Source organism: Lissotriton vulgaris, unplaced genomic scaffold (genome assembly GCF_964263255.1).
Source record: "Lissotriton vulgaris unplaced genomic scaffold, aLisVul1.2 SCAFFOLD_4465, whole genome shotgun sequence".
Taxonomy (NCBI): Eukaryota; Metazoa; Chordata; class Amphibia; order Caudata; family Salamandridae; genus Lissotriton; species Lissotriton vulgaris.
This window is the reverse complement of record NW_028247480.1, coordinates 151166-165586: the sequence shown is the minus strand read 5'-3', so window position 1 is coordinate 165586 and position 14421 is coordinate 151166. Positions and strand designations below refer to the sequence as shown.

General features: G+C 41.2%; 1 protein-coding gene across 4 annotated transcripts; it reads left to right on the top strand.

Moving 5' to 3' along the window:
• The first annotated feature begins 1616 nt into the window (after positions 1-1616).
• On the top strand, positions 1617-3685 carry LOC147665164 (uncharacterized). 4 transcript variants are annotated; one of them, XM_086949713.1, is made up of 4 exons: positions 1617-1926; positions 2011-2207; positions 2292-2447; positions 2529-3685. In XM_086949713.1, exons 1-4 carry the CDS (start codon positions 1796-1798, stop codon positions 3425-3427), a joined length of 1383 nt encoding a protein of 460 aa, XP_086805839.1. In that variant the 5' UTR covers positions 1617-1795; the 3' UTR covers positions 3428-3685. The 4 variants fall into 4 exon arrangements, with proteins under 4 accessions (XP_086805839.1, XP_086805840.1, XP_086805838.1 ...); XM_086949714.1 differs by lacking the exon at positions 2011-2207 and having other exon boundaries at positions 1617-1955; XM_086949712.1 differs by having other exon boundaries at positions 2011-3685.
• Positions 3686-14421: the final 10736 nt, after the last annotated feature.

Here is a 14421-nt window from a genome sequence, read left to right as displayed (position 1 = left end):
AAGTAGGTGGTAACTCAGGGTAGGGCGAAATGCCTGTTGTCCGTGGAGGGGAAATTCCCATCCTAGAAATCTACATAAAAAATTAATTATTAGTATTCTATTTTAAATATCTTTTTGGTGCCAGTCCATATGACTTTAATGTCTGCTTTTGGGATTCTATGTTACAAGTCCATAGGGTACATGTATCCTTTCTGAGCTTAATGAAATGTTGGACATTCTACAATTACTCACTCCTACATCCAAGTACTCTCATGCTACCATTCTACACTCTGCTCTGTCTGAAGAACAGCTCAACACTTTCAAAATTCTGCAATTCTGCTTTGATATGGCTTGTAAATTATTTTTGGGGATATTTACATATATTAACTATTTAATTTTAATACTATAGGTGATTGAAATTACGGACGAAGAAAGCAAGATTTAGCACCAGCCAACTGAATGTTAGTGCCATAAGAAGGATTATTTTGAAAAACCGAAGGACATCCAGCATTCTAAGTTTAAACAATTTCCAAAATCTAGGTGTGGCGAGGAAGTGGGAGCTGAGGAAAGTACTATACCTGTAAGTGAAGTCTCTAATTTTGCATTTCGTTAACCCAGAACAAAGTCATATCTGTCCACACAGCATCGGAAATAGTGCCAGAAAGACCAATCACAACATCCTCATCTGAAATATTATCAGAAAGACAAATTGCCTCAGCATGACAGAATAACGTTCATCTAAAGCACGCATGATCTAAAGCATCATGTAATTCCAGAGAGGAAGCACACACTGCATAAAAGAAAGATATAACAAAAGGTTTCTTCTGCAAACCATCAAAGAAAAGACACTGATAGAAGACTCCGAAGCTGACACGCTAACAACCAAAAGATTGGAAAATCACCTTTGTTCAACAACCGTTTTTAACCAGTTAAGCGGTTTGAGACTATCTGCCTCTGGATAGAACACCTCGACCCACTCTGCTCACTCTGGCGAAAACCTTAAAGATTCACCACTTTATTGTGTTGTTCATGACCATCTCAGATTGTTTCCTTTTTATTGTGTACTGTTCTGTAATTCTATGTAAATCGCCTCAACCTTATCTGTTGTGCAGGAATGATATGTAAAACTATTAAATATCAAAATGGATTAAATGAGCACCGTTGCGCTATAGCTACTGTAAATAAATCCTCGTCTTCAGAACTACAATCCTTAACCTTACACCAAACACAGAACGGGTAAAAGGAACTGATGTTCTGTGACTGATGAGCCACAATATTACTGTGCATGTTCTAGTGTTCTCAGTTACTGCCATTACACCAGTGCAAAAAGGTACTTCTCAGTTTAATCATTAAATATCAGACTAACGCCTTATCACTGCATTGCTAAGAACCTATAAAAATAGATTTGAGAAAAACTTCAGTCACAAAATAAGTTGCTGCCGGAGAGGCTATAACCAAAAGACTATTATCTGCTACAAACATTTGGACAGGTGTTACAGGGCTGCATCCAGACATATTTTGCTCAATGCAAGTGTTAAGAAGATTGCACACAATATCTTTTAGAGATAAATGCTGAACATTATCTAAACAAGCCTGACTCTAAAATCGGGTTCACTCTTACCGTGGCATATAAGCAAGAGAAAACTAAATGTAGAGATATTAAGTCTAGGAATACACCTTTTAAAAACACGGGCTGTTAGAACAATTTCAGTGTTCAAACCTGCCTCAATCAAAGCAAAATAACCCAAGTTGGGGAAAAAGTTACCTGTGCCAAAAAAGATTAGGCCATAAATCTCATCTCACTGAATTTGAGAGAATGCACACTGGGAAAATCCTCTCTCAGTGCTCTGAATGCCACAAAAGTTTCAGCAGTAAATCTTATCTCACTGAGCATATGAGAATCCACACTGGGGAAAAACCTTATCAGTGCTCTGCATGCCAGAAAAGGTTTTGTAACAAACAAAGTCTTTCTCGACATGTATTAACCCACTCTGTAGAAAAACCTTATCAGTGCTGTGAATGCCAGAAAAGGTTTAGTTTCAAACCGCAACTTTATCGACATGCATTAACCCACTCTGTGGAAAACCCTTATCAGTGCTCTGAATGCCAAAAAAGTTTCAGCAGTAAATATTATCTCACTGAACATATAAGAATCCACACTGGGGACAAACCTTATCAGTGCTCTGAATGCCAGGAAAGGTTTCATAACAAACAAAGTCTTTCTCGACATGTAATAACCCACTCTGGCGTAAAACCTTACCAGTGCTCTGAATGCCAGAAAAGGTTTATTTTCAAAGGGAATCTAAATCGACATGTATTAAGCCACTCTGTAGAAAAACCTTACCAGTGCTCTGAATGCCAGAAATATTTCAGTGAAAAAAGAGACCTTACTGTACATACAAGGACCCACACTGGGGATAAACCTTATCAGTGCTCTGAATGCCAGAAAAGGTTTTGTAAAAAACAAAGTCTTTCTCAACATGTATTAACCCACACTGGGGAAAAACTTTACCAGTGCCCTGAATGCCACAAATATTTCAGTACAAAAGACAATCTCATTAATCATATAAGAACCCACACTGGGGAAAAACCTTATCAGTGCTCGGAATGCCAGAAATGTTTCATTGACAAAAAAAGTCTCACTCGGCATAGAAGAACCCACACTGGAGAAAAACCTTATCAGTGCTCGGAATGCCAGAAATGTTTCATTGACAAAAACAGTCTCACTCATCATATAAGAACCCACACTAGGGAGAAACCTTTTCAGTGCTCTGAATGCCAGAAATGTTTCAGTGTAAAAATCAGACTCACTGAACATACAAGAATCCACACTGGGGAAAAACCTTATCAGTGCTCTGAATGCCAGAAAAGGTTTTGTAAAAAACAAAGTCTTTCTCAACATGCAATGATCCACACTGGGGAAAAACCTTATCAGTGCTCTGAATGCCAGAAATGTTTCAGTTTAAAAAGTAGTCTCACAAAGCACATAAGAATCCACACTGGGGAAAATCCTTATCAGTGCTCTGAATGCCAGAAATGTTTCAGTTTAAAAAGTAGACTCACACAGCACATCAGAATCCACACTGGGGAAAACCCTTATCAGTGCTCTGAATGCCCAAAACATTTCACCCGTAAATCACTTCTAACTGCACATGTGAGATTCCACACTGGGGAAAAACCTTATCAGTGCATTGAATGTAAGAAATGTTTCAGTGACAAAAGCAGACTCACTGAACATACAAGAACCCACACTGGGGAAAAACCTTATCAGTGCTCTGAATGCCAAAAATGTTTCAGTGAAAAAAGAATACTCACTCGGCATACAAGAACCCACACTGGGGAAAAACCTTATCAGTGCTCCGAATGCCAAAAATGTTTCAGCTGTAAATCTGATCTCACTGCACATGTGAGAATACACACTGGGGGGAAACCATTATCAGTGCTCTAAATGTCAGAAAAGATTCAGAGGTAGTGATGGTTACATGCACCATAAGAAAACACACCATCAAAAATACTTCAGTGCTCCAAGTGCCAGAAAAGCATCAATTTTAAATGCAATCTCACTCTACATGAGCAGACGCACACAGGGAAAAAACATTACCAATGCTGTGAATGGCAGAAATTCTTATTTGATTGGCACAGCCTCACTAACCATAAGCGACTCCATACTGATGAAAAACCTTATGAGTGCTCTGAATGCCAGAAGAGCTGCAGAGAAAAACGCTATCTCACCATGAGAAACTCCACACTGGAGAAAATCCTTATGCCATAAAAGCTTGAATCTGAAAGACAGAGTTATGCTTCATGAGAGATCCCACTCTGGGGAAAAACCTTATGAGTGCTCGAAATGCAAGCAAAGTTTTGGTCACAAATTACTTCTCACTTGTCAGGAGCAAATTCACAAGGGAGAAAAAAGCCTTATGTGTGTTCGGAATGTCAGATAAGGTTTATTCACGAATACAATGTCATTTCACATGGGAGAATTCACACTGGACTTAAGCCTTATACAGGAGGGGAAAGCCAGAAACGTTATACTCAGAAATGAGATCTCAGTTAACATGAGAAATGCACCCGCACCAGGTAAAAAGTAAGGCGTATCTTGAGTTGCAGAAAAGCTTCTAACAACCTGACTTTACATGAGAGAACACATATTGTAGTTGCAATAGGATTCATCAAGAAATTCTTGCAGGATAACTTAGGCTGCCCGCATGCAACCTACAAAGAAGTTTCAGGCCTTGAAAATGTTTTAATTGCAACAAAATCCACAATTTGAGTATCTGATATTTACAAAACTCTCAAGGTCTTTACTTGACACAGAGAAGTGTTCGTACTTGTAAACATCAACTAATTAACAAAAAATTCACAATATTAATGTCTTACATTTTCTCCACCCAAAAGGTTTCTACTCACACTTGTTTCTTAACATAAGACTGAAATCTAGATTTTCATGATAAGATTAGGCCTAGGCGGTGTTCCGCAATGAAGAACTCCGCAAAGTGTAAAAAAAACTCAACCGCTCAATGCAGAGTTCTGCGAGCAGCGGAGTGCGTTAGGGTCAATGTGAAGCGCTTTTTCGGCGAGTAGCACACTACTCCAGGATCCAAAAATGATTAGTGGTGAATTAGTGTAGGGAAATATAAAATGTATTTGAGAGCTGGACATGTTGGTTTGTTAGTTGGGTTGAAAAGGAGAGTGGAGGGATAGAAGAGGGAAGCTTTTAAATTTATATAGCGCTTGCTACCCCTGATTAAGTGTTGAAGTGCTTTTCAGCGAGTAGCATGCTACTCCAGAACCCAAAAAGATAAATAGATAGATCAATTATTGTGGGTAGGTTGTTTTATTATATAAATACAACTGTACGAAAATTCATAAAATTCTGTTGCAAAGTTGTATCCAAGAGGCAAGTATAGTCTCTGATAATAATGTGTACAAAGTTGGCTTGCCATCAAGACTGATGCCCTGTAATGTTGATGCAAAGTCATCTGTGCTGGAGTATCCTAGACTCTTGTTGAATTGTACCATCCAACTTGTAGGTACTGCTATTTGTATCAGGTCCACGTTGTAGGCAGACACAAACGCCGAAATTGTGCACTATTTATATTAAGCATAATGTAGGTGAGCAGATGACAGTAACCACTGTACAAGCTGTATTAGGTGCTTAGAAGTAGAGTGACATAGAGGGCAAAAAACACTCCACTAACTCTGTCACTCGCTTAGTACAGACGAACGCCAAAGGTCCTCGTACATAAGGAAGCATCGGGGTGCACCCTCTTTCTGTGTCCCATGGGCATTTTGTCTTTTGTTCTACAGAAGAGGCAGCAGACACTTCATAGCCCTTTATGTAGTGTGGATCAGGTAGGAGATATTCTCAACGGGCATGCTTTCCTTTGTAATGGGCATGGCCACATTCAAATGTGGGAAAACCTTTTGTCTTGCGACTGCACTGTATTATTGACACGGGCAATAGGGCAAACAAGCAGTTAGGAGGCGCACTGATTGTATACCCCCACCTGACAGGATGGTGACAGACCCCAACCACCTGCAGGGGAATCGTGCCACCTCGTTTAATAGCTGCCAGACGGTTTACTTTGTAATCAGACTGGTGGTTTACAACTGCCCCTACGTTGGGGCACCACATGATTTTTCCTGCATAATCTAGTGTACTCCCCCTGTGTGACATGACAGCACCCGCTGATGACTGCACCGGTGTGTAGTCTGGGACAGTGCACCTTCCCTGTAATTCTGAACTGGGCCTTTAAATACGGTACTATTTTGTGTGCCTATTTAATTCAGGTATACAAAGAATGTGGTACTACTTGTATACTAAGGTAGGACAAGGAAGATTGAATTTCAACGGTGGCAGCAATGTTTTTGTCAAAGTCTTTACGCCCTAAACACCCTCCCGTACCTTGAACATAATGAGATTACGTAGAATACACCTCTGCGTGCTTAATGCTGCCATTTGCATTTCAAGACCAGTGATTAATGTGGCTTTATGAAGTTCAACGCCATTAGGCGCTCCGAACCTGTCTGATACTTGCATATGGAAAAGATGGGCCATTTGGAACCTAAAGATAGATAAAACATATTCATAGGTCACGATTTAAGTCTGCATCTAAAATAAAACTGTAAATTAGGAGAGGTGATAAGTGAGATGTTAAAAGGCATCCGCTTATCGAGCTGCATTTGTAAGTAGGCCTCCCTATATTGTGAGATCTATTCCTGCTTCAGTCCTTAATTGCAATGAATACTTTAATACCCAGGCATGGTGTCATCGTTGAGCTGTTTAAATATCCACCTGTCTCCCCACCTCTTCCCCAATGCATCCTTAACCAGTGGCCTAGCCAGTGTGCCCTGGGCCCTAAGGCAAGAAAGGAAATGTGACACTGCCCTCTGTTTGGACTGTGGAAAACCGCAATAATCATTGTTCTGTGGGCCCCTCATGTTTCTGTTTGAACTGTGACAAACAGCAGTTATCAGGGTTCAGTGGGCCTTTAAGGCGTCTGGGCCCTGGTGCCACTGCACCTGCTGCACCAATAGGAAGCTAAGCCCCTGCCCTTAACAGCTTCTATTCTAGCCCCACTGGTGAACTGAACCAGCCAAGTACTGATCTGGCCATATCTGCAGGCATGCAGCCGCCTCTTCGACTGAAGAGATATAAGTCGCATGAAAGTAGCATGCGGGAAACAACTTTTTTCTGAGGCAGTCAACACCTTGTCTGTTCCAACCTGAATCCATTTAAACCCAGGGACGAAAACAACGTTCATTGTCATCTCTTACTTATCAAAAGGGTAAAACAAATTCATCTAACATTATAGTGTACCACATAAAAAATGATGATTCTGTGTACAAATTAAAACTAGCATGCATAAAGAAAGGTGAGCCTTTGGCCAAAATAGCCATTTTCCCTACCCATACTTCTGTAACAACCGGATTTTCGGAACAAACAAGCTACCTACCGTAGCTAACCCAATCGTCACGCAAACACACTCTTCTCAGGCCACTATTTACAAGATATTTGGAGGACTCACACGGGAAGGTGAAAAGAAGCTATTTTACAAGCCTATACAATTAAAACTACTCTCATATTTTATCCTATACTTACCTCACTCTTTTAACGTCTTCCGACTCGCTATTTTAACGTCTTCCGACTCGCTATTTTAACATCTTCCGACTCATATATTTTAATGTCTTCCGACTCGGTCCCTAACCCTTAGGATCAATATTACCTACTCTTCCCGCTGGTAAACCTGTTGTCTCCCAGTGGGGTGTTCTATAGGGGTCGGCGGTACACCTAAGGTGCACCGACGATATTCACTAGTCTTAATTTAGATGTACACATAAGAGTTATCTGATTATCTCATTTTGGAGTTCTCTCCTATCAAAAACCACCCTGTCCTCCATTTCTCAGTTACCTGCTAGAAGGGAATTCCTCATCCTTCTAGACGATAGCACCTGGTTGAAAAGAAAGGTTAATCCTGCTATGGAAACAACACTCAAATGTATGTATTGGACATTATATCTTTATTCTACAATTAAACATAATAGCATTAGCAATCTAGACATGATTGAAATTAGTCACCATCTACAACCTAAAAAGGGAGGAAAATGATTGATTATATGTATTCTACACTAACTCAGAACGCCTCACCTTGTACGTGTGTCTTTCCATCTCAGCAGCGGAGCTGATCCCTCTCCCTCTCTCTGTCTTGGGTCTTCACTCGCTCGGGACTCTGCTCTCCCACTATGGCTCACGAATACACGTCTGCACTGCTACGCCTCGTCTACGCTGCCTTGGTTCCAGAACTCGAACCCTCTTCTGGACTCAGTCTCTGTCTCTACCACTCCTGCAGGTTGGCATTACAGGACTCTCGATCTCTTCCTCCTCTTCTCTATAAGCTCTTAATTGGTATCAGTCTCTGCACCAGCTCTTGGACCAACTTCATCTGTCTGCTCCACACGTTGCTCTCTCTCTATCTGCTACCTGCTCTCTGATAATAAAGATCTCCCTTTCTCTACGGAAATTTCCAGCACTAGGCCGACTCCCACCGAATTCCTGCACCAGTCTTCGGCTGCTTACGCCTTCTGCAGTGGCCACCTGCATGTTGCGTCTACCGCCGAAGAGCCAAACACATTCCTTCGATAAGGGCCAGTCTTGACCGGTTCTTCACTAGCGAACAACACGTTAAACTCTAAATATCACCTTTGCTTTGCAAGCGCCTCGGACAGACGAGGCAAATATCTAAGATGGACGAGGCAGCTATCCAAAATGGCTGCCCTATGGTTTTCGGGCGTGCAGGCCCGACTAACGGGAAAAGGCACTAAACCCTGTCAAAGCGCATAGTTAAGCCCTACAAATGGACGAAAATGTTACTAAGACTGAAATGGTAGTAGATTATAGTCACTACTAGTCTAAGAATAGGCTAGAAATTACCCTGGCGTAACACTCCACTTCTGACTAAATATACTAGCATTGAAGGATTAGAATAATCACTAATCTAGGGGGAGGAATCTCACACTGAATGTATGTCATTTGTGGAATAATAGGAAACAAAACTAAATGATCTAGCCATGACTTGTGGACGAAACATATGGAAAAAGGATGGTATACATTGGATACAGCAACAAATAGCAACTAAAATGCAAATTACCAAAACAATTCCACCTAAAATTTGGCGTAAGGAATGTAAATCTGGTAGCCCACTGAAGAGCCAGTCAAACCACCCTACATTTAAATGTTCCCTCACTTCTTGGGTCAGCTCATGCAATTTATTAAGATGGGATCTAATGGATTGGGAATGGTCTGATAAGTTAAAACAACACAGACCCTCAAAATCTGAGCAGCCATGATCATGTTTCAACAATAAGTAATCAATAGCGGCTCTATTTTGCAAGATGGCACGGCGTTCTCCTTGATTGTCTAATAACAGGTCAATTAAAATAGTGGAGGTATTATTAAGGGATTTCACCATCCAGCAAGCAAGTTTACCTATAGTTTTGGCATTATAAACTGATAAAGCAGGAACACCCACAATGGACACAGCTAAACTAAGGTATTCAGATTTGGAGAAAAGATGAAGTGATGAATCACAGTCACTCCAAAGGGTAGGGGCATCGCGTGCAACACGGGATGACATTGTTCCATCAGGGGAAAACATTAAAAGACTTAATCGCGTTAAGGCACAGGGACCTCCAGAAATATTTGCCGGGATATAGGACCAGGATATATTGCCACAGGAAAAGAGCCATCCGGCTGGTAATAGCACATGATAATAATGACTTGCAGTTACTATTATACGTTTACAGCTCATGCTATTGTCGAAAGACGTACATAAATTAGCAGTTCTGGTGAAACATAAAATCCGTTCATGAATGGAGAATGAAGTAGAATGTTCTAATCGTAATTGGGCACATTTGCCTATGTACCTGTGGTCACATGTCATATTATAACAGACATCACTCTCAGTGATGTTATAAGTTGAAATTTGAAAAGTCAGTGGGGGTTCTGGTTCACTTAAAACAGTACATGAGACACAGAAACTATAGGGGGAGAAATCTGAATGGATAAACTCTGGATGAACTTCAGACACATTAAAGAAATGTAAAAGGGAAGCTGTGGATATTGGGACAGCCACAAGGCACGTGGTGAGGAGGTCATTGACAGACCTCATAGATGCTAAGCAAAAATGGGATGAATTCGTAATAGTTCGAGCCAAGCTGTCCCAGAAATTTGTAGTAATGTCCCACGACGCAACAGAACGACGTCCTCTGTCCACATGGTTAATCCAGTCCTGGAAGCTCTCTTGACTCTCGTCGCAGCAGACCCACGGGAGTCCAACGACGACACATCCGGCAGCAGCAATCCATACAATGATCTGCAATTCAAATAACAAGCATCACTTATTCTCGCAGATAACATTTATCAGCCGGGACTACATCCCAGCCTTCCTGGCCTGCTCTCATCACTAATACTGTGTTATCCGATCCTGTTGCAATAATTTCGGCCTGTTCAGGGGGATTATTCGGCGACTGCACCCACACTCTAGCTCCAGGATTATCGGTGGAACCAAAGCCACCCGTTCCGCGCATTGTTAACAGCGTTGGAGCAGTGCCCTTTTGAATCGCACCACTGAAAACAGGCATGATGACCAATTGAGCGATTCGATCAATTTCTTGGATCATTATTTCAGAATCGCCACTGTTCAACAGGATAACTTTGATCTCTCCTTGATAATCACTGTCAATTACTCCACCAAGCACCTGGATGCCTTTTAAAGCTAAACCAGATCTCGGGGCAATCAAACCAAAATGTTCTGTGGGTATTTGGACACCTATTCCTGTTTCAATTATGGTGATCACATTTACTTTCAAAATCATGGTCTTTAAAGAATGCAGGTCTAAACCTGCAGATCCAGGGATAGCTCTACCTGGAGCCAAGGCTCCGGGGGTGATTTCCCAATAGGACACTGTACTTTTAACAGTGCTCGGTTTAACATCAGCTGTTGGAGGAAATAAACGCATTAAAGGAGAATTTGCATACAAATATGGTCTGTTATTCAAAATTAATAAAGCATCTGATAAATGATCTCTCCAATTCTTTAAGGTACCATCTGACAATTTGCGTAATTGATCTTTCAGCAATCCGTTCATCCGCTCAATCAAACCGGATGCTTGTGGGTAATAGTATACCCTATTACCCACAAGCATCCAATCAATATTATTTTCGGCACAGTAATTTTGTACTAATCTTGCTTTGAAATGTGATGCATTGTCAGATTGCACCTGAAGTGGGGTACCATAATACAATGTAATTAAATCCAAAGTCTTCAATGTATTCACTTGTGTAGCATTCTTACAGGGGAAAGCAATTAAGAAACCACTAAAAGTATCAACAACTGTGCAAACGTATTGACAGTTTTTACTCCTAGGCAGAGGACCAATATAATCAATCTGCCAAATTTGTGCAGGGGATTTGCCTCGATGCAACTGGCCTTTCACTATTCGAGGCACCTCTGTGTCGGGAATGTTGGCATATAGGACAATGGAGTATAGCTGTTTTAATCAAATCAAGGGGAATATAAGTGCCTCTCTCAGCAGCCCACCTGCTAGTAATTTTCTCTCCAAAATGTCCTACTTTTTGGTGAGCCCATTTCGCCATGCCTGCCAAATCAGAATTTTGTTGGTCCACCACTGCCTCAGAAATTTTACATTTCTCATCTGCAATGTTATTGAACAATTTGTCAAGAGAATCAATAGGCATATGTGCATCAACATGAAAAACTATCACATTACTTTGAGGAAGCAACTCCCAAATTTCCTGCCATAATTCTTTACCCCAAATCTCTTTGTTGTGAACTCTCCAATTATGGGACTGCCATGTAGGCAGCCACATCACTAATCCATTTGCAGTTGACCATGAATCGGTAAAAATATAACACTTTCCAGGTAACTCTTGTTTCAGAACTTGATAAACAGCATATAATTCTGCAAACTGACTACTTCGCCCTTCACCAGTAGTGCTCAGTAACTTTTGGGTTGTAGGATTATACGAGACTGCTTTCCAATGCCTCTTCTCTCCTATGTACCTGGCTGAACCATCCGTAAACCAAATTTGTTTTCTATCCTCCACGGACAGATCATCGAACGGCATACCCCATTTAACAGGTGATTCCTGTACTATAGGTACGGAGAACTCATTCTCTCTCTCTCCCATCGGCGCCTGCGCCACTTTCTCATGCAACATTGCCACTCCTTTTGGACCCACACGAGCCCGGTCTTGTATATACCACTTCCACTTTATGATGTTCGCTTCCTGAGCATGTCCAATCCTATGAGTTTTCGGCGAACTCAAAACCCATTGCATAATAGGAATCTCTGGTCTCAAAATCACATCATGTCCCAATGTCAATTGTTCAGTGTCTACTAAAGCCCAGTAATATGCAAGCAACTGTTTCTCAAAAGGTGTATAACGCTCACCAGCTTCTGGTAATTTTTTTAGTCCAAAAACCTAGGGGTACTCTAGTTTTACCTTGCTTTTGCCACAAACTCCAATTTGCATACATATCTTGTACAGATACATTCAGATCCACATCACCATCACGCACTGGCCACAAATCCAAAGCATGCTGAATCGCTTCTTTCGCCAAATCAAACGCATCTTGCTGTGCTTTGTTCCATTCAAACGCATTCTTTTTACGTGTAACTTTGTACAAGGGGGCCAAAATCTGACTCCAATGTGGAATATGTTGGCGCCAAAAGCCAAACAAACCAATGAATTTTTGGGCTTCCTTCCTATTCTTAGGGACTGCGAATTCTGCAATTTTCTGTTTCACTTGAGGAATTACTTCTCTATTTCCTTCATGCCAATGAATGCCTAAAAATTTCACATGTTGCGCTGGACCCTGCAATTTATCAGGATTAATCTCCCAGCCTTTGCTTTGTAAGTGTGCAATGATTTGTTCAAATTGTGTTCGCACCTGATCTTGTGTCTCACCTTGGATTAGTATATCATCAATATAATGACACACCTGAATTTTGGGATCAAAAGTCACCTCATCTAAATGCTCTGCCACTTTTCGATGACAGATTGTCGGACTATGCACGTAGCCCTGGGGAAGACTTCTGAACGTCATTTGATGGCCATTCCATGTAAAACTGAAATGTTCCTGACATTCGGGGGCAATTGGGATGGAAAAGAAAGCATTAGCAATATCAATGGTTGCATACCATGTTCCTGAGTGTTTCTGAATTCTCTCAATCATAGTAATAACATCAGGGACTGCAACAGTCAAAGAAGGTGTATGTTTGTTCAATTCTCGATAAACAACTGTCATGCGCCAAGAATTATCACTCTTACGGACCGGCCAAACGGGATTGTTCCAAGCCGAAGTGACAGGAATTATTACTCCTGCATCCATTAAATCTTGAATGGTAGCACTGATCTCACTGTGCCCACCGGGAATGCGGTATTGTTTCATTGAAACCACTTTCGTGGCTTGAGGAATTTTAATCTGAGGCATTTTTAAACGCCCAACTCTTACAGCTTTTGTTGATATGTAATAGTCATGTCCGAATTTGTAACATCCATCATCCAAATACAATGTCATACCTTTTAAAATATCAATGCCAATTATATATTCATCAAGAGGTACCACCAATACATGATACTCTTTTCGGGGATTCCTTCCTATTTTTAGCTCAAGTTTAGTTTGTATTGCGGGGGTCTCTTTACCACCTAATCCAGTAATCGTGTAGCCCTGTCCTTTAAACTTTTTGGGATTTCCAGAAATTAAAGTGGCCTCCGCTCCAGTATCCACCAATGCTCGGGCCCTCTGTATATTTCGATGCTTCCAATAAATTTCAATATCTACATAAGGCCTATGGTCTTTACGAGACCAATTTTGCACTGGAGCTTGACCTACTTCCTAGTCTTGTTTACTGTGTTCTTGTGCCCAAGTCAAATCAGGATAAAGACTCTCATATCGTTTGGGTAGTGTCGCTTCTCGTTCATATCCCTTATCCTCATGAAAAGGATTTTTGTCATTTGAAAAATATTGTGATCTTCTCTCAAGAGATCGTGATCTTTTATCTCTCATCCTCACCTCTGGGGATTGATCTCTCTCTCTCTCTCTCTCTTACAGAATGGTCTCTTCTTTCCTCTCTATCTCTCTCTCTCTCTCTCTCTCTCTCCCTCTCTCTCTTGGAGTAAGATGATTCATCTCATGTCTTATCCCAATCTCTTTCACTCCCACTCTCTCTCTCTCTCTCTCTCTCTCTCTCTCTTTCTCTCGATGCGATCTAGTATCATTGTCACTGTCATCAGAGCGGTTGTGCACCTTCCTTCTTATCCAAGCCGCGCTTACGGAACATAGCCCACAGCACATTATTAGGCTTCTCATGAATGTCCTCTTCATGGACACCATCCTTAATCAGAGCTAGATACATATCACGTCTAGTGAATAGGTAATTATTAGTGCTACCTTCAGGTCGAGACTGTCTTTCAGGTTTAATCCATTCACCCAACTCACCAAGTTCACGCACAGCTTCAATCACGTCAGACAAAGGATTACCAGTCTGATTAATCAACAAAGTCATCATCACTTGTTTGTAAGCAGGAGGAGAAGTACGAATTATTCTGTTCCTCACAGAAGTATTAAGCAAATCATCCATCAATCTATGTGCCGTACCTAAAAAGATAGCGGTCTTCATGCATTCCTCTTTCAATCGTTGAGACGCATCTCTCAGAGTATACCATGGCTTGTCATCCAGAGGCCAATCCGATTCTGTCGGGTACTTGTGATTGCAGCCGTCAACTGCCAACTGCAAGAGATTAGTCTGATTATTGCCATTATAATGGCAAAAACTCTCCTGAATAGTAGGATCAGAACTCAAAGTACAAAACTTCATTGCATCACCTTGATCTAATGAGATACCTGAAGCACC